Below are 18,943 nucleotides of genomic sequence, written 5' to 3'. Positions count from 1 at the left end.
TCTGTTAACAATTCCCTTTTTAGGTATAACTTTACTATTTTATTGTCAAGCATTTGTAAAACAGTTCACCCCCTGCCAGGTAAATGAGTAAGCCAACTGAACCACAGGTTAATTAAACGGGTTGTTGACGGTTAGTCAAGTGGCTTCTGCTTCTTTGCGCCAAACTTCCAAGGACAAATTCCATTGGCTGCATTTAGTGTGGACATTTTTTTGCATGATATTATTACAACTCACTTGACTCACACACTTTTGTTTTTATTCATTCACCCAGACATTTTATGTAAATGTAATATTTACAAATGTCTTATATTACAATCAGCAGTTATTAATCATTAACAAGGTTGTATTTGAATATTTAGCAGGAAAACAAATGAAACAAACATACAAAGAAGCCTAGTAGTCTCTTAGTTTTATACTACATCGTTTGTAGGACTCTGTAGGAAACAACCCCGTGCCCTCAGAATAGAGAGATGCCTTCCACCTGTTCAACAGGAATTAAGAAAAATAACAGTAGCCTATGCCTCAGTTAAAGCAAGGCAAGATCCTCTTGATAACATAAAATATTACATTAGCAGAAATGCTAACGTTTCTTCTCTCTGCACAGCCACCTCTAGGGTCCCTGTTTGGTCATTGCCTATATAAAGAAAACAAACATGAATGTTTAGATGGCAGAAATATCATATAACTAACTATATTATCACAGACAAAAGTAGTCCATGTTGCAACTGAACCCGATCTCAAATGGGAAATAAAATTCTAGTCGAAATTCAAAATGAGTTGGTGTTTATTATCCTCCGAATTGCTACCTATGAGCTGAAATGTCTAATATGATCTGTTTTTAAATAAGAACTATATACCTGTTTGAAGAACTGGCTGCCAAGGTAGTTGGTTGCCATGCTCCTCAAGTTGGTCTTCCCGCCTACTTTGCATCGCACATATCCATACAGGTTGGCCCACTGCAATGCCACACCCATGATCACCACTGCCTGCAAGGGGACATGACATAAAAATGCAATGCGTTGTGATTATTTATGTTTCTTTGAGAACCCAAAACAATGCATGTATCTGTTTATGTTAAATCATATAGCTAGCTTCATACTAGGTTTGACATATTCATTATCGGGTGGGAAATTAGAGATGTCTAAATTCAAATGGAGAAAGGAAAGGTACTGAACCCACCAGCCACTTAAACTTGAAGGAGAAGAGAGTACTGAACACAAAGATGACCCAGAGGACTGGACACACAACCAGACCCAGCCAGAAGATCTGTGATTCAGAGTTGGTTGGAACTTTTCTACTGGTTGCCTACAGAGAGAGTTGGGGAAATTAAGCACATGTCTACAGAAGTCTTAGTTGTTGCAATTCTTTCAGTCATAGACTCTTTGCTTTGTTTAATTGATTGAACAGTCTGATTTTCTATATACTGTTTTTTGGGGGGTGCAATTTTCATATAAGCCCTCTTGGATTTCCAAACTCACCTTGTTGTTTATCGGCACTGTTTGTCTTTCACTTGTATTTTGTGGGTGCGAATAAATAAATGAAAATTAAACTAATAGACAGGCACAACTACAACTCCACTCAGCCTGTTACCAACCCTTAGTAACCTTCTTGACCAGATACAATACTATTTTACAGTAAACAAGTTGGCTGAGAGAAATTGATAAAAAGATTGTGGGGGCTGTTTTGTTAGACTTCAGTGCGGCTTTTGACATTATTGATCATAGTCGGCTGCTGGAAAAACATACATGTAATGGCTTTACACCCCCTGCTATATTGTGGATAAAGAGTTACTTGTCTAACAGAACACAGAGGGTGTTCTTTAATGGAAGCCTCTCCAACATAATCCAAGTAGAATCAGGAATTCCCCAGGGCAGCTGTTTAGGCCCCTTACTTTTTTCAATCTTTACTAACGACATGCCGCTGTCTTTGAGTAAAGCCAGTGTGTCTATGTATGAGGATGACTCAACACGTCAGCTACTACGGCAACTGAAATGACTGCAACACATAACAAAGAGCTGCAGCTAGTTTCAGAACGGGTGGCAAGGAATAACTTAGTCCTAAATATTTCTAAAACTAAAAGCATTGTATTTGGGACAAATCAATCCCTAAACCTCAACTAAATCTTGTAATGAATAATGTGGAAATTGAGGTGACTAAACTGCTTGCAGTAACCCTGGATTGTAAATTGTTATGGTCAAAACATATTGATACAACAGTAGCTCAGATGGGGAGAAGTCTGTCCATAATAAAGTGCTGTTCTGCCTTCTTAACAACACTATCAACAAGGCAGCTCCTACAGGCCTTAGTTTTGTCACACCTGGACTACTGTTCAATATTGTAGTCAGGTGCCACAATGAGGGACTTTGGAAAATTACAATTGGCTCAGAACAGGGCAACATGCCTGGCCCTTGGATGTACACGGGGAGCTAACATTAATGATATGCATGTAAATCTCTCATGGCTCAAAGTGCGTGAGAGATTGACTTTATCACTACTTGTTGTTGTAAGAAGTGTTGACAAGCTGAATGTGCCGATCTTTCTGTTTAAACTACTAGCACACAGCTCAGACACCTATGGATACCCCACAAGACATGCCACCAGAGGTCTCTTCACAATCCCCAAGTCCAGAACAGAATATGGGAGGCGCACAGTACTACATAAAGCCATGACTACATGGAACTCTATTCCACATCAGGTAACTTATGCAAGCAGTAGAATCAGACTTTTTTTTTTAAATAGATAAAAATACACCTTATGGAACAGTGGGAACTGTGAAGAGACACACAAATGTACAGACACACGCATACAAGTACTAGCACATACGTATATTGTAATATGGTATTATACATTTTGTATTGTAGATATGTAGTGGTAATATGATGTACTGTTTTATCTTTTGTTTTATATGTAAGTGCCTTAATGTGTTTGGACCCCAGGCAGAGTAGCAGCTGCATTGGCAGCAGCTAATGGGGAGCCGTAATAAATACAAATACAGTCATGGACTATACTGCAACCGTACTGGTCTGGACTCAAACACCCAGTGGCTCTGTCCATCCTCATCCACCTGGTTCCACCACCTGAGGCCCACCATCAACCTGCCAGACACATTCTGAGAAAGAAACACAATGGGATCACTGACCAACTGGACCTATAAAACAAAGGCAACTTTGACCCTTTTCACACTACTCCGTCAAGCGGTGCTAGCCTGGCCTGGTTACACATCCAACAAATCGCTGGAAACATGTGGGAAAGGGCAACGTGAAAATAAAATATCCAGGCCAACACGATAGTGTGAAAAGGGTATGACCAAATAAAGTTGTACCACATCAAACTGTGACAACCCACCCACCTTGACTGTCCAGAAGTCACATGAAAGGAGGAGGATGATGGTGACCATACAGACGATGAAACTACTGCTCAGGATTTCACACAGTAGGTAGACTAAGATGGCACTGGTGCGGAAGAAGAGATGGAAGAACGTGGCCAGGGGATGCCTAAAACAAGAGCAGGTTTTGATCACACACACGCGAGAGAGAGAGAGAGAGGAATAGTTCACATTTACAGCAAAACAACATCTCTTGTTCTGGTGATCAGAATAGCTGATACGGGTTGAAATGAAAATATCCGTTTGTTCTGTTACTCCTCATCAATTAGTGAATCAACTTCCAAAACGCACTTGATTTCTGATTTCTTCTGTCTGGTGGGGGTATCATCATCGTCCTCACCAAAGAGTGGAGCATCTGCCTCCTGTGAATCCTTTCAAGAAAGAAATGAGCTGTCAAACAAGGCTCATTTTGAGGTGGCTAACGCTACTTAGATAGCTACTACTGTAACTTACAAGCTACCTGACATGACAGTGAGTGACATACTAATTAGATGGCTCTGGGGTAATTTGTGCATTCTAGCTAAATAGTTCGGTTTAAAACATTACAAAGGTTTATCTATTCAAATAATTGCAGAAAAACGTAGCTAGCTAGCTAAAAGAGCAAGTGAAGTTAAGTGAGCAAGCTAGCTAACAGTTAGCTAGTAAGGCTCACTGAAATAGGGCAACAAAGTTAGCTAAGAAAAACGCCATGAGAGCAACTTGAACAGCAAAGCGTTACCAGGCATAGTGTCATCAATAATTAAAGATATAAAACAACTTATTTGTTTGAAAATAGTAAGAGATCTCACCAGTCTCATCATCTTTGACACTCACTTCCGGGTGACGTGTAGGTAAACAATAAACATGCTTGTATGAAGGACCCCACTCATGGGTGCAGAATATGTTGCCTGATTGCAACTTTGTAAAGATCTGAACCAGAGATTTGAAATTCTAATGTGATGTGAAATGTGATATCACTAATTGTATAAATTAATATATTAATTCATTAAAAAATATATTCATGGCGATATCTTTACCTCGAACATAATTTACTGCTTGTGATTAGACTGATCATTTTCAGGTCTTTAATTTTTAATGGTTTCATTTCATACCCACCTTGATCATCTGCAAAGCGTCTCACCCCCAAGAAAAGAATCCATCACCAATATGTATAGCGCCCACACGACCCTATATCAGAGGTGCGTTCAATTGTTGCCGAACGATTACTTCTGAACAACTCGTTTCTCCAAAACGTTATGGAACAGACTTTGAGGTATGTTTGCGCCAATGACTGGAAATATGAAGGTTTGCTTCCATTTGGTGGGTGTGGCTTGAAGCAATGAGTGACGTTTTTAAAGGGAAGTGGACATGCGGACAGTTTTTCCCAACACACAACCCCTCCCTGTTTTTCAACTGTTCGTTCAGTACAGAAATGTTTCTGTTCAATTGAACGTTCAAGAACGTAAAAACATACTGAACGCAGCCCAGGGTCAGCTGTGTAGTGTTAGTGCAAAAATCAAAATGTACACACAGGAGGGGCCCCCAGGACCGAGTCTGGGAAACTCTGCCTTAAATGACTGGTCGCAATCAAGAAAGTATATGGGAACGTTTGACAAATCTTTTTTTTTTTTTTTACATAGAATGTTTAGATTTAACATTGATGAGTTCCCAATGACTTTTTAAAATGTCAATTCCACCGCTGGTCACAAGAAACATCCCTATAGCAGCTTTACTTTTACTGTAGATGCACATTTTTTTAACACTATACAGTTTTCACCATACAGTTTTTAGGCATAAAGGCTATGAAAAGGTGTAGGCCTAAATCAAAGCACTTTTCTTTCATAGAGACATCTACACTGTTATTTTGGAGTGTTATTACTGCGGCTGCAACAGCAGTTAATCTTTGACCAAGCTGGTGACCAGCCGGTAAAGATGAGTCTACCAGAGCTCATCAACTTCATAATCTGGGAACCTGTGCACTCACTCCCTCATGTGACAGTCACACTGCCAGAGACAAAGGTCACCCCGTAGTTCATCCACTTCTGTCACAAGCATTCAGGATGCCAAAAACACCAGCCGTGTTTCTTCTCCTCGGTCTCTGTCTGTTCGGGGCAGCTGACGCCCTGTACAAGCAGTGGATACCCGACACTAACTATGAAAACAAGACCAACTGGGACAAAGGGTCCGTGCCCTGCGGTAACGACATAGTGCAGTTCTCGGCTCAGAGGAAAGTGTCTGTGTATGTGGAGACGGTCCACTCTGTCCAGGAGATCCGGCTACCGGTGGACGGAGAGTTCATCCTTCCCTCGGGGGGCGGCTTCACGGTCAGTAATGGAGGGGACCCCGGTTGCGGGGCCGGCGTCACCGCCCAGTTCAAAGATGCAGAGTCTCTGCAGTGGTTCGACCCGGCGCTGTGGCAGGCGGCAGAGTCTTCAGACGATCTGGAGAAAGGTCGCTTCCTGTTCTCGGTACACGAGGAGAGCGTACCCTGCCAGTACGACAACGTGGTGTTCCGCGCTGGCTCCTCGTTCCGCGTGGACACTACCTCCAACCAGCCCAGCGTCCCTGTCCAGAGTGTGTCCGTTCTGGGGAAGAAGTTCAGCAGCAGCTCAGAGTTCACCCATTATCTGGGGTCACACTCTGGCCGGCTGCAGTTCCACGGAACCTCATCCCCCAGCGTCGGGGCTTCTGGCTGCAGTGATGCCTCTGGCTGTGACTGTGGGAACTCTGCGAATCACAACAGGATCTGCGGCACTGTGACATGCGCTCCTATGAGCTGTAAGAAGCCACTGTACCCCATAGGACACTGCTGTGACATGTGCAGTGCCATCGTCACCATCCAGTATTCCTCAGGCTTCATCCTTGAGTCTTATCGGATTCGACTGCAGCACCTCTTCCTTGGTCTGCCCTCGTACCAGTCCATTCAGCTAGGCATGTCCAAGGTGCTCAAATCTCAGTATTTCCTCGGGGTGATCCCACGTGCGGCTGCAGCTGAGATCCAGATCGTGCTCCTGGATGGGGGGTCTGGTGCGGTGGCAGAGGCCCTGGCTCGGGACATATTGAAGGATGTCCAATCCCAAGGCTCAAACCTGGGCATAACCGGGGCTGAGTTCCAGGCCTCTTCTGGGGCCACCAGTGGTGACGGGGCAGGGGACAACGCAGGAGTTGTGGTGGGAGCCGTGTTCGGCATCCTGATAGTAGTCGTTGGTCTCCCCCTCCTGGCTGTCCTCTTCCGCAGAGGCGTCATAAAAATGCCAAGCATGCCCACCATCTCCATCCCTTCTCTGAGCAGCTTAAGGAGAAGCCAGGAGGAGATCGGGGACTTCACGGACCACGGCTTTGAAAACCCCATCTTCGACAAGCCCACCATGATGCCCGAAGTACCAGGTATCTATGGGACTGAAGCCGCCAACTCTATCTCCCTGACGCCGTCAGGTGTGCATTTTGTTAACCCTGCGTATGATGAGAACGAGACCTCAATCGATTTCTCTGCCTGAGACTGTGTGTCATGGTATCTGTAAATATTTTGTGCACATTCTTATGAGAATCATTTCTTCTTACGTGTTGTAATGTATCTAAAATGTAAACATAATATGTTTCATGCTTCATTTCATATTAATTATTAGGTATTTTAAAAAGTCAAGCAATTCATATTTGTAAATCAATTCTAAAAAGATTTGGCAAAAGCTTTGTCACATTGTTAATATGATTTACATTGGATTGACCATTGACACAACAATGAAAGACAGCCCTTGAACTCATCTTGGTAGTTAGTACTCAGCACAATGTCAAATAAACATAGTATGTTTTTGCATATGAAAGACCAATCACAGTAGGTAGCAAGTCAGTCACTTGCTAACCTGTTCCAATAAAAAGAGCGGTTAAAAAGTTATTACTCAGTCCCTCAGTGTCATGTTTTGTTCTATATCAAATCAAATTATATTTGTCACATGCGCCGAATACAACAGGTCCAGACCTTACTGTGAAATGCTTACTTACAAGACCTTAACCAACAATGCAGTTCAAGAAATAGAGTTAAGAAAATATTTACTAAAATAAACTAAAGTAAAAAGTTAAATAAAAAGTAACACAATAAAATTACATAGCAATAACAAGGCTATATACAGGGGGTACCGGTACCAAGTCAATGTGCAGGGGTACAGGTTAGTCAAGGTAATTTTGTACATAGATAATAAACAGCGAGTAGCAGCAGTGTAAAAACAAAGTCTGGGTGGCTATTTGATTAATTGTTCAGCAGTCTTATAGCTTGGGGGTAGAAGCTGTTAAGGAGCCTTTTGGACCTAGACTTGGCGCTCCGGTACCGCTTGCCGTGCGGTAGTAGAGAGAACAGTCTATGAGTTGGGTGACTGGAATCTGGAGAATTTTTTTTTTTGGGCCTTCCTCTGACACCGCCTAGTATATAGGTCCTGGATGAGTGCAGATACCCCCTGTAAATTCCCTGTCTGTTGTCTTGTGATACTTGATGCTGTGTCCTGTTAAATAAGTACAGTATCAGTCACTTAAGGCAACTGCTTATGAATAGAATAGATACTTTATTGTATTTGTGAGAAACAGAAATGTGTACTGGTCCGCCTCTCTAACCTAACTACACTTCTGCAGTCAAAGTATTATGATTCTGGACTGACAGGAGCTGATGTTGCCACGGGAGTGATGGGGGTGGCAGGCAGAGTTGAGCTCTTCATTAGTGGGGGGTCCTTAGGACCAACCAATAACACCACACTGTCCTTCTTTGAGAGCCAGACAGTAGGATACAAGGGCTCCATGAACTCAGCCTTGTACCTGTGGAGGAGTGTCATAGCGATGTCAGTCACACCATAGAAAGCTAATGAGCCTGAGTCAAAGTCGATGTAGACGCCGATTCTCGTGAACACACTTGTGGCTTCCACGACCGCCTCCATATCAGCATGCCAAGTGGAAAAGCTCCGCCCCTCCCTTCCGAGGCTCCACGAGAAGTCATTTCCTGTGATGCAGCTGCCTCTCTCCACGCCTTTCCGGTCGATGCTCTTGTAGGTGAGTCCCACGTGCACGCCCTCCCCACTCAACTCTGCCTCAAAGTAGTGTCGGCCCAGGTAGAGGCTCTCTGAGGTCATCACCTGGCGCCAGTACTCGAAGCGTTCGGGCGTGTCTGGGTAGCTGTGCTGCCAGGGCGTGGTGTTGGTCACCTTCCTGTCGTCTTCAGTTAGTCTCAGGAACTTGTGGACAGTGTCTGGGTCAAAGGTCAGACTGCTGGCATCTGCCAAGTAGACACATTTAATTTAATAAACTTTATTAATCGTCAGAGGGGAACATGGATTTGTCGCCAGCACAGGACACATGCAGGCAGGGACAATACAAACACACACATACAGTGCCTTGCGAAAGTATTCGGCCCCCTTGAACTTTGCAACCTTTTGCCACATTTCAGGCTTCAAACATAAAGATATAAAACTGTATTTTTTTGTGAAGAATCAACAACAAGTGGGACACAATCATGAAGTGGAACGACATTTATTGGTTATTTCAAACTTTTTTAACAAATCAAAAACTGAAAAATTGGGCGTGCAAAATTATTCAGCCCCCTTAAGTTAATACTTTGTAGCGCCACCTTTTGCTGCGATTACAGCTGTAAGTCGCTTGGGGTATGTCTCTATCAGTTTTGCACATCGAGAGACTGAAATTTTTTCCCATTCCTCCTTGCAAAACAGCTCGAGCTCAGTGAGGTTGGATGGAGAGCATTTGTGAACAGCAGTTTTCAGTTCTTTCCACAGATTCTCGATTGGATTCAGGTCTGGACTTTGACTTGGCCATTCTAACACCTGGATATGTTTATTTTTGAACCATTCCATTGTAGATTTTGCTTTATGTTTTGGATCATTGTCTTGTTGGAAGACAAATCTCCGTCCCAGTCTCAGGTCTTTTGCAGACTCCATCAGGTTTTCTTCCAGAATGGTCCTGTATTTGGCTCCATCCATCTCCCCATCAATTTTAACCATCTTCCCTGTCCCTGCTGAAGAAAAGCAGGCCCAAACCATGATGCTGCCACCACCATGTTTGACAGTGGGGATGGTGTGTTCAGCTGTGTTGCTTTTACGCCAAACATAGCGTTTTGCATTGTTGCCAAAAAGTTCAATTTTGGTTTCATCTGACCAGAGCACTTCCACATGTTTGGTGTGTCTCCCAGGTGGCTTGTGGCAAACTTTAAACGACACTTTTTATGGATATCTTTAAGAAATGGCTTTCTTCTTGCCACTCTTCCATAAAGGCCAGATTTGTGCAATATACGACTGATTGTTGTCCTATGGACAGAGTCTCCCACCTCAGCTGTAGATCTCTGCAGTTCATCCAGAGTGATCATGGGCCTCTTGGCTGCATCTCTGATCAGCCTTCTCCTTGTATGAGCTGAAAGTTTAGAGGGACGGCCAGGTCTTGGTAGATTTGCAGTGGTCTGATAATCCTTCCATTTCAATATTATCGCTTGCACAGTGCTCCTTGGGATGTTTAAAACTTGGGAAATCTTTTTGTATCCAAATCCGGCTTTAAACTTCTTCACAACAGTATCTCGGACCTGCCTGGTGTGTTCCTTGTTCTTCATGATGCTCTCTGCGCTTTTAACGGACCTCTGAGACTATCACAGTGCAGGTGCATTTATACGGAGACTTGATTACACACAGGTGGATTGTATTTATCATCATTAGTCATTTAGGTCAACATTGGATCATTCAGAGATCCTCACTGAACTTCTGGAGAGAGTTTGCTGCACTGAAAGTAAAGGGGCTGAATAATTTTGCACGCCCAATTTTTCAGTTTTTGATTTGTTAAAAAAGTTTGAAATATCCAATAAATGTCATTCCACTTCAAGATTGTGTCCCACTTGTTGTTGATTCTTCACAAAAAAATACAGTTTTATATCTTTATGTTTGAAGCCTGAAATGTGGCAAAAGGTCGCAAAGTTCAAGGGGGCCGAATACAGTGCAAGGCACTGTACTTATTCAAAGGCTACCTCAGTCGCTATAACACATGTGAAAGGTTACACCAAGTCAGGCTATTTCTCAAAAGGGTTAGCTCATTGTGAAGAGCACTAGCTATGCAAATCAAATTGGAAATGGTTGCTAATGCAATAAAAAAAGACATCTTACACGTGAGGAAGTCGTCTCGCATCTCAGGCTCAGGCAGTGAAAAAGACTTTGACATCTTGGGATGGACCATGGTTGTAATGCCCAGTTTCTCTGTAGGTCAGTGTAGGAGAAAGAGAAGTTATCCTCCAGGTAATACAGAGAGAACTCTCTATAATACAATGCATTGGGAAGACTATGGGGACTATGGTTACTTGGGGACTATGGTTACTTGGGGACTATGGTTACTTATCCAACCGTTATGTAACTTTTATTTAGCTAAGTCATGGGGAGAATATTCTCTTTTACACTAACAACTTGGGTCGTTTTCATTATGTCATGAAACAGCATATGTCAACAACAAAAACAAACAAAGGAACATGAGCAGTTTTTCCAGGCTTCTATAGTTTTCTTGTGTTTGGTGCCTAATGAACACAGCCCTGGTTAAAATGTGTACACTTATCACCAGTCCTGCAGATGTCCTTCAGTTTGTCCCTGTAGGTAGCCTTGAGCTGGTCACACAGTTCCTGGGTGGACTCAGTGAGCAGGCAGCTGAAGGAGGCCAGGCGATCTGTGAGGCCGACGTAGAGCCCAGGCAGACAGATATCCACAGCCCCCGTCTTCCACTCGGAGTATTCCTACATTCACCAGCAGGAGGAGCCACTCACACTACTAAGACAGCTATATATCTTCTTCCCAAATGACACCCTATGCCCTTTATAGTGCACTACTGCTGCTCCATCACAGCATGAAAGTAGTGTACTATAAAGTAGTGCACTATATGGGAACTAGGGTGCCATTTGGGATGCACAATAAGACTCCGTCCAGAAATAACCCCAAACCTCTACCCCCGAGACATTTCAGATAGGTTAAAGCAATATGGTAGTATTGCTTTCCCTTGAATAGACTTGGTAGGTTCTTGGCTATACTGTTAATACCTATCAAATCCTTTCACAATCTAAATGAAGTGTCTATGGTAAGCAGCGGAGGCTGGTGGGAGGAGCTATAGGAGGACGGGCTAATTCTAATGGCTGGAATGGAATCAATGGAAAGTATCAAACACATCAAACATATGGAAACCACTAACTTCCATTCCAGTCATTACAGTGATCCTGTCCTATAGCTCCTCCCACCTGTCACATCCCTCACACTGTGGACACTGTCAACATTACAAAACCGCTGACCGAGATGAGTCAAAATGACTGACCGAGACAATATTTAACAGATCATAGGGGAAAGCTGAGGCAAAGGGTAAGATATTAGTCCTCTCAGGATAGGGCTCAGAATGAGTCCTATCCTGAGCAGTCAGGGGCGGGAGGGTAGCCTAGTGGTTAGAGCGTTGGTCTAGTAACCGAAAGGTTACTAGTCCAACAAGGTACAAATCTGTCGTTCTGCCCCTGAACAAGGCAGTTAACCCACTGTTCCTAGGCTGTCATTGAAAATAAGAATTTGTTTGTTAACTGACTTGCCTAGTTAAATAAAGGTAAAAATAAATACATTTCCAAACACTCCAGTGTGATGCAGTAAATCTACAGAGCCTTCAGAAAGTACCCCTTGACACTTGTGTTACAGCCTGAATTTAAATTCAATTTTTTTGTTGTCACTGGCCTCAATATCAATGTGGAATTATGTTTTTCAAACTTTTTACAAATGAATTCAACATTTTACGCTGAAATGTCTTGTCAATAAATATTCAACGCAGCATCAACCAATAGAATGTAAAAAATAAATAAAATACCTCTCACAGTATCATGATACAGGAGACTTGAAGGCAGCAGGTTGATATTGTGCTTTTCAGCAACAACACTAGCTGCATGTGTTCTGTTTCATTTCATGTGTGACACTCACCAGGGAATGGGGTCAATTCAATTTAAATTCAGTCAGTTCATTTTCCTCAATGCTTTCCTACAAATTTGAGTTTAATTCCTGAATTTACTGAATTGAAATGGAATTAAACCCAACCCTCTCTGGTGCACTCTAAAGTTGCCCCGGGCCTAGACGCTGATCTTGGGTCAGTTTAGCATTTTTCCCACTAATGGTTAAGGTTGGAGGAGATCCAAGGTCTGTACATAGGATACGTTTCACCCCGGAGCCACAGTCTCTCACCTGCAGGAAGTCTACATCCCTCTTGTTCCTGAAGAGTCTCTCCACTCTGGCCAGGGTCTTCTTCAGCTCTTGGCTCTTCTGCTCCAGGTGGGCCTGGATGCCCTCGGCCTGACTGAGCGCCTGCCTCTGCTCCCCCTCCAGAACCTCCGTGGCCCTCCTCCGGGCCTCTTCTACGGCCCCTTGCAGCAGATAGAACTGCTGCTCCATCACAGCACGTACCCCTGCCACCGAGCTCTGGGGAGAGAAAGATGGAGAGAATATGTGATAAATAGAAAGAGGAGGAATGGAGAAGTACTTAGTAAATGTGTATCAGCTGTATGTTTCAAGGTTCATTAAGATCAGAGACGATGTTATAAGTGATAAATGAGCAATATGCGAACGTGGGGAAAGAATGTATGGAGAGAATGTGTGACATACTTTTTTTTAAAGGAGAGGAGGAGGTGCTTAGTTGTATCAGCTGTGTGTTTAAGGTTCATTGAGATCAGAGGAAATGGTCAAAGTAATGCGGGTGTAGTGAAAAACCTCTATGGATGCAGTGTTGCTCTGTAGCTTGCCAATGGAATTCTCTGCCACTGAGACGGTCTTCATAATCTCCCCTTGTTTCTTCTGCAGCTCTGTCTATAGACGATCTCACACACACACACACACACACACACACACACACACACACACACACACACACACACAGGGCTCTGTTTCTTAAAGAGTACCATGTGATGGGACCAGTGCCAGGTTACCAGCATAGCCCATGGGAAATGCATTTGCTTTATTTACTACAGTAGCTTTGAGAGAGGGCAACCTATTGGACGAGAACAATGGGCAGGCTGTACGTATCACATGTCACACAGAAGGTTTCTTATCACAGAGAAACATACTGAAGTCTTGTGATAAACAAATGATGTCATAAAAACTCATTTGCCTGGAGACTCCCTATCCTATGCTCCCTACATTGTGTCCTGGATCACTAGACAATACTGACACTAAAAAGAGGAGTTTTGGACTTCAAAACCACAACAACCGGTGCCTTTTGAGAAGTGTAACTTGGTATAAAAAGAAAAAGTTTGGTTTTACCAAATGTTAACATTCTGTCAGAAATAACTTAATACAAAACTAGTTTTCCCATCTCAAGAGGTTAAAAAAAGACAACAGGAAGTACCTATGAAAGGGGCAATCGGCAGTTGCTGAAGCCATTTTTCTACTTATAAATTAATTATATGTCCCCATTGACTCTTGAAGAATATAACTTAGAAATGCCTCAAGAGCTTAATTCAACTGTCATACCCCATCAGAACCCAAAATATAAGCTTGTTTTACTGCAATGTTTGTAAAACAAAGTCAATGTAAACACACTATTTAGCCACGAAACATGTTTAAAACTATAATTGTCATATCATTGATGGTCAGTCCTTTAATCCATAGCTCTGTCTGTGAATTTGAGAGTGGTTTTATTTCTCCATCCTTCAGCTTTGTACTGAAACAGGGGCGGGGAAAACACTTTATTATTGTTTCAACTGCTGAGTGCCAAATAAGGCAACGGAGTTGAACGTAACCGGGTAGACCATTTCCTCTTGAATAGTTTCACCATATTAAATCGAGAGTTCAGTTCACGTAACAGGGTTGACCTTAAAATGAGGGGCCGACGTAAATTAATCACTAATCACATGAAATAAATAATCCTCTCCAGACAAGACTTTGTCATCAACATAACCAGGTCTTTACAATGATGATGAATGTTGGGGTTAAGTGGGTTCAAATCTTCCCAGAAGTCACAGCGGGTGCAAGGAGTGACATGTCAAAATTGTTAATTTTGGCACTTTAACAAATCGTTTTTCATATTAATCTGCCGTGGACAGATTCATGTGATTCAACTTTTGCGAGAATTCCCCTTCTGGGTAATCAAGATTATATTCATATTAAAGATTTATTGAATTCTCCATATGGTCTATATTAAAGGACACTTCATTTAATATAACAAGCTTTTAAAATGTAATATTGGTGCACAATTTCTACTTAAAATATCAAAGGGATGCAAAAGGCAGTGTTTTCGTGGAACCACCCAAAACAACATGTCCATGCCAGAGAAAAGGGAGCACTCATACAGTTATCACTCACTGTCTGTGAAATGGAAGTGTGTTGTGTGTCTGTATGTATCAGTGGAGGCTGGTGGAGAGAGAAAGGGGAGGACAGGCTCAGCCATTACAAAGAATCCAGTCCTCCCTAGTTCCCCCTCTACCAGCCTCCACTGGTAAAATATAAATGTTACCAATACCTGGATCTGTCTTCGAGCCTCCTCTACAGGTACAGTACTGTGCCCCAGATGCCCCTGTCCCTCACACTCGCAGCACACACACACACCGCAGCCGTCCGTCAGGCAGTATAGTTCAAGCGGTAGCCGGTGCTCCTCACAGGTGCGACACTCGATGTCCTGTAAGGGCTCCACCAGCCGGTGATTCTGGAACCTCTGGTTCTCCAGGTGGGGTCTGAGGTGGGCCTCGCAGTACGACACCAGGCAGGTGAGGCAGGACTTCTGGGCCCGGCACGGGATCTCAATGCAGGAGTCGCACAGCACATCTTCTGGGGTGACAGTAAACCCGCTAGAGATTGTCTGGGGCTGGGTGTTCTCCCCTGGTTTATCGTGCGTTGTTGTTGTGTCCTCTTGTTCCCGGTTCTGAGGCTGGGTGTTCTCCCCTGGTTTATCGTGCGTTGTTGTTGGGTCCTCTTGTTCCTGGTTCTGAGGCTGGGTGTTCTGCCCTGGTTTATCGGGCGTTGTTGATGGGTCCTCTTGTTCCTGGTTCTGAGGCTGGGTGTTCTCCCCTGGTTTATCGTGCGTTGCTGTTGGGTCCTCTTGTTCCTGGTACTGAGGCTGGGTGTTCTCCCCTGGTTTATCATGCGTTGTTGTTGGGTCCTCTTGTTCCTGGTTCTGAGGCTGGGTGTTCTCCCCTGGTTTATCATGCGTTGTTGTTGGGTCCTCTTGTTCCTGGTTCTGAGGCTGGGTGTTCTCCCCTGGTTTATCGTGCGTTTTTGTTGGATCCTCTTGTTCCTGGTTCTGAGGCTGGGTGTTCTGCCCTGGTTTATCGTGCGTTTTTGTTGGATCCTCTTGTTCCTGGTTCTGAGGCTGGGTGTTCTCCCCTGGTTTATCGTGCGTTGTTGTTGGGTCCTCTTGTTCCTGGTTCTGAGACTGGGTGTTCTGCCCTGGTTTATCGTGCGTTGTTGTTGGGTCCTCTTGTTCCTGGTTCTGAGGCTGGGTGTTCTCCCCTGGTTTATCGTGCGTTGTTGTTGTGTCCTCTTGTTCCTGGTTCTGAGGCTGGGTGTTCTCCCCTGGTTTATCGTGCGTTGTTGTTGGGTCCTCTTGTTCCTGGTTCTGAGGCTGGGTGTTCTCCCCTGGCTTATCGTGCGTTGTTGTTGGGTCCTCTTGTTCCTGGTTTAGGTTCAGGTCCCACATGTTTATCATGGATGTGGTGACATCTTTGCTTCCAGTTGTGGGATGACTCTCTTCTGTATTCTCTTCATTCTTGATGATGAGGGTCTCCATGTTCTCTTTCTCTGGCTTGTGGATGTCCTGTGTGTTGCTGGTGTGCCAAGACACAGTACCTCCCTTACTCTCTCCTCTCTACTTCAGGCTGCAGGGTGAGACAGCTGGGCCTCTGTCTGGGTCTCTGGGCCTGAACAGGCAGACGGTGCAGATCTTTCTTCACATCTTAGTCTATCATGACATCCTATACAGGCCTCACTACTCTTATAATTCCTATTCTCTCGCTCAGTAAGTCACTTTCTCTCTCTCTCTATCTCTCTCAAAAACACTTCCTCGCTCTCTGTCTTTCTTTCACTCTCACCGTCTCTCGCCCTAACTCTCACACCCTAAGACTGTCTCTCTGAAAGTCTCCTCTCTAACTCTCTGTCCAGCTCCCTAACTCTCACACCCTAAGACTGTCTCTCTGAAAGTCTCCTCTCTAACTCTCTGTCCAGCTCCCTAACTCAAGATAATGTAGTGAGAAGACAAGAACAGAACTGAGCACCGCGCCTTAGTAACTTTATCCGTGTGAGTCAGCGGCAGCAGCAGGAGCCTCCTTTTGTTACACTCCTCCCTTGTCTCTCTTTCTCCCCTTTTCTCACTCTCTCCTCCCTCATTCAGTTGGGTTCAGGGAAGGCGGAGTTGGTTTGAGTGGAGAGAAGGGGGAAGTAGGTATTGAGGGCAAGGAATGTGGAGATCTCTGTTTTAACAGGACAAATACAATATAAGCACCCCCAAAATTATTATTATTATTATGAATCATGAAATCATTACTGTACAGCCACACTCCCTCATAGAACATCCCAGACGTGGCAATTCCAAAGTTGTTGTCTAATAATAGCATTTCGTAGAAAAAATAATGTTGTATCAACAAAGATGATCTGGGTCAGCTGGGATGACTGTCTTCTGCAATATAATCTGTGAAAACTGGAATGTCAACATCTTGGAGAAACCTGCATCACTGAAAAGTTAGCTTTTCAGGAGTCATCACAATGTGTTTGGAATGACTGGTCCTACACTAAAATTATTATATGTTCACAGTAGTTGAAGGAGAATAACTAACAAACGGACATACATTGAGATTAAAGGTTTTTCAGATGCCGTTATGGTTGACATGATCACAGAAGAGTCATCCAATGTCTGGAGAAACTACATCACTAATGTACTGCGAAGTTAAGGAAGTCAAGGAACCACAGTGACCAGGCCTTACCTAGTGTTTCCTTCTGAGTGACCAGGCCTTACCTAGTGTTTCCTTCTGAGTGACCAGGCCTTACCTAGTGTTTCCTTCTGAGTGACCAGGCCTTACCTAGTGTTTCCTTCTGAGTGACCAGGCCTTACCTAGTGTTTCCTTCTGAGTGACCAGGCCTTACCTAGTGTTTCCTTCTGAGTGACCAGGCCTTACCTAGTGTTTCCTTCTGAGTGACCAGGCCTTACCTAGTCTTTCCTTCTGAGTGACCAGGCCTTACCTAGTGTTTCCTTCTGAGTGACCAGGCCTTACCTAGTGTTTCCTTCTGAGTGACCAGGCCTTACCTAGTGTTTCCTTCTGAGTGACCAGGCCTTACCTAGTGTTTCCTTCTGAGTGACCAGGCCTTACCTAGTGTTTCCTTCTGAGTGACCAGGCCTTACCTAGTCTTTCCTTCTGAGTGACCAGGCCTTACCTAGTGTTTCCTTCTGAGTGACCAGGCCTTACCTAGTGTTTCCTTCTGAGTGACCAGGCCTTACCTAGTGTTTCCTTCTGAGTGACCAGGCCTTACCTAGTGTTTCCTTCTGAGTGACCAGGCCTTACCTAGTGTTTCCTTCTCAGTGACCAGGCCTTACCTAGTGTTTCCTTCTGAGTGACCAGGCCTTACCTAGTGTTTCCTTCTGAGTGACCAGGCCTTACCTAGTGTTTCCTTCTGAGTGACCAGGCCTTACCTAGTGTTCCCTTCTGAGTGACCAGGCCTTACCTAGTGTTTCCTTCTGAGTGACCAGGCCTTACCTAGTGTTTCCTTCTGAGTGACCAGGCCTTACCTAGTGTTTCCTTCTGAGTGACCAGGCCTTACCTAGTGTTTCCTTCTGAGTGACCAGGCCTTACCTAGTGTTTCCTTCTGAGTGACCAGGCCTTACCTAGTGTTTCCTTCTCAGTGACCAGGCCTTACCTAGTGTTTCCTTCTGAGTGACCAGGCCTTACCTAGTGTTTCCTTCTGAGTGACCAGGCCTTACCTAGTGTTTCCTTCTGAGTGACCAGGCCTTACCTAGTATTTCCTTCTGAGTGACCAGGCCTTACCTAGTGTTTCCTTCTGAGTGACCAGGCCTTACCTAGTGTTTCCTTCTGAGTGACCAGGCCTTACCTAGTGTTTCCTTCTGAGTGACCAGGCCTTACCTAGTGTTTCCTTCTGAGTGACCAGGCCTTACCTAGTGTTTCCTTCTGAGTGACCAGGCCTTACCTAGTGTTTCCTTCTGAGTGACCAGGCCTTACCTAGTGTTTCCTTCACAGTGACCAGGCCTTACCTAGTGTTTCCTTCTGAGTGACCAGGCCTTACCTAGTGTTTCCTTCTGAGTGACCAGGCCTTACCTAGTGTTTCCTTCTCAGTGACCAGGCCTTACCTAGTGTTTCCTTCTGAGTGACCAGGCCTTACCTAGTGTTTCCTTCTGAGTGACCAGGCCTTACCTAGTGTTTCCTTCTGAGTGACCAGGCCTTACCTAGTGTTTCCTTCTGTTTAAAGAGAAGGGATGTTTCTAGACAACACTATGTTTCCGCCGCACCCTAACTTCCTGCAACTATTTATAACCATACTCCAACTTATCTTACAGTAATGTAGTGAGAGACTGAGCTGGTAACAGAATTATTTAGACATTTTGGAAATCTAA

The 18,943-nt window shown here is 44.1% G+C and overlaps 3 protein-coding genes across 7 annotated transcripts; 1 reads left to right on the top strand and 2 right to left on the bottom strand.

The window, feature by feature from the left end:
- Positions 1-234: 234 nt before the first annotated feature.
- fa18b (FAM18B) lies at positions 235-4,699 on the bottom strand. 4 transcript variants are annotated; one of them, XM_036939704.1, is made up of 8 exons: positions 4,481-4,671; positions 4,174-4,197; positions 3,677-3,756; positions 3,350-3,494; positions 3,020-3,109; positions 1,180-1,305; positions 858-986; positions 235-634 (listed from the first exon to the last, which is right to left on the bottom strand). In XM_036939704.1, the coding sequence occupies exons 2-8, from the start codon at positions 4,183-4,185 to the stop codon at positions 611-613; spliced, it is 606 nt and encodes a 201-aa protein (XP_036795599.1). In that variant the 5' UTR covers positions 4,186-4,197; positions 4,481-4,671; the 3' UTR covers positions 235-610.
- Positions 4,700-5,106: 407 nt separating this feature from the next.
- On the top strand, positions 5,107-7,256 carry LOC110485274 (protein amnionless-like). The gene has a single exon (XM_021556335.2). The coding sequence runs from the start codon at positions 5,425-5,427 to the stop codon at positions 6,859-6,861; it is 1,437 nt and encodes a 478-aa protein (XP_021412010.2). The 5' UTR covers positions 5,107-5,424; the 3' UTR covers positions 6,862-7,256.
- Positions 7,257-7,704: 448 nt separating this feature from the next.
- LOC110487432 (tripartite motif-containing protein 16) lies at positions 7,705-16,694 on the bottom strand. Of its 2 annotated transcripts, XM_036941873.1 has the most exons (6): positions 14,852-16,691; positions 13,105-13,200; positions 12,583-12,816; positions 10,943-11,114; positions 10,501-10,590; positions 7,710-8,618 (listed from the first exon to the last, which is right to left on the bottom strand). In XM_036941873.1, the coding sequence occupies exons 1-6, from the start codon at positions 16,112-16,114 to the stop codon at positions 7,993-7,995; spliced, it is 2,481 nt and encodes an 826-aa protein (XP_036797768.1). In that variant the 5' UTR covers positions 16,115-16,691; the 3' UTR covers positions 7,710-7,992. The 2 variants fall into 2 exon arrangements, with proteins under 2 accessions (XP_036797769.1, XP_036797768.1); XM_036941874.1 differs by lacking the exon at positions 13,105-13,200 and having other exon boundaries at positions 7,705-8,618; positions 14,852-16,694.
- Between the last annotated feature and the right edge of the window lie 2,249 nt (positions 16,695-18,943).

Source organism: Oncorhynchus mykiss, chromosome 13, assembly GCF_013265735.2.
Source record: "Oncorhynchus mykiss isolate Arlee chromosome 13, USDA_OmykA_1.1, whole genome shotgun sequence".
Taxonomy (NCBI): domain Eukaryota; kingdom Metazoa; phylum Chordata; class Actinopteri; order Salmoniformes; family Salmonidae; genus Oncorhynchus; species Oncorhynchus mykiss.
This window is presented reverse-complemented; position numbering and strand designations above follow the sequence as displayed.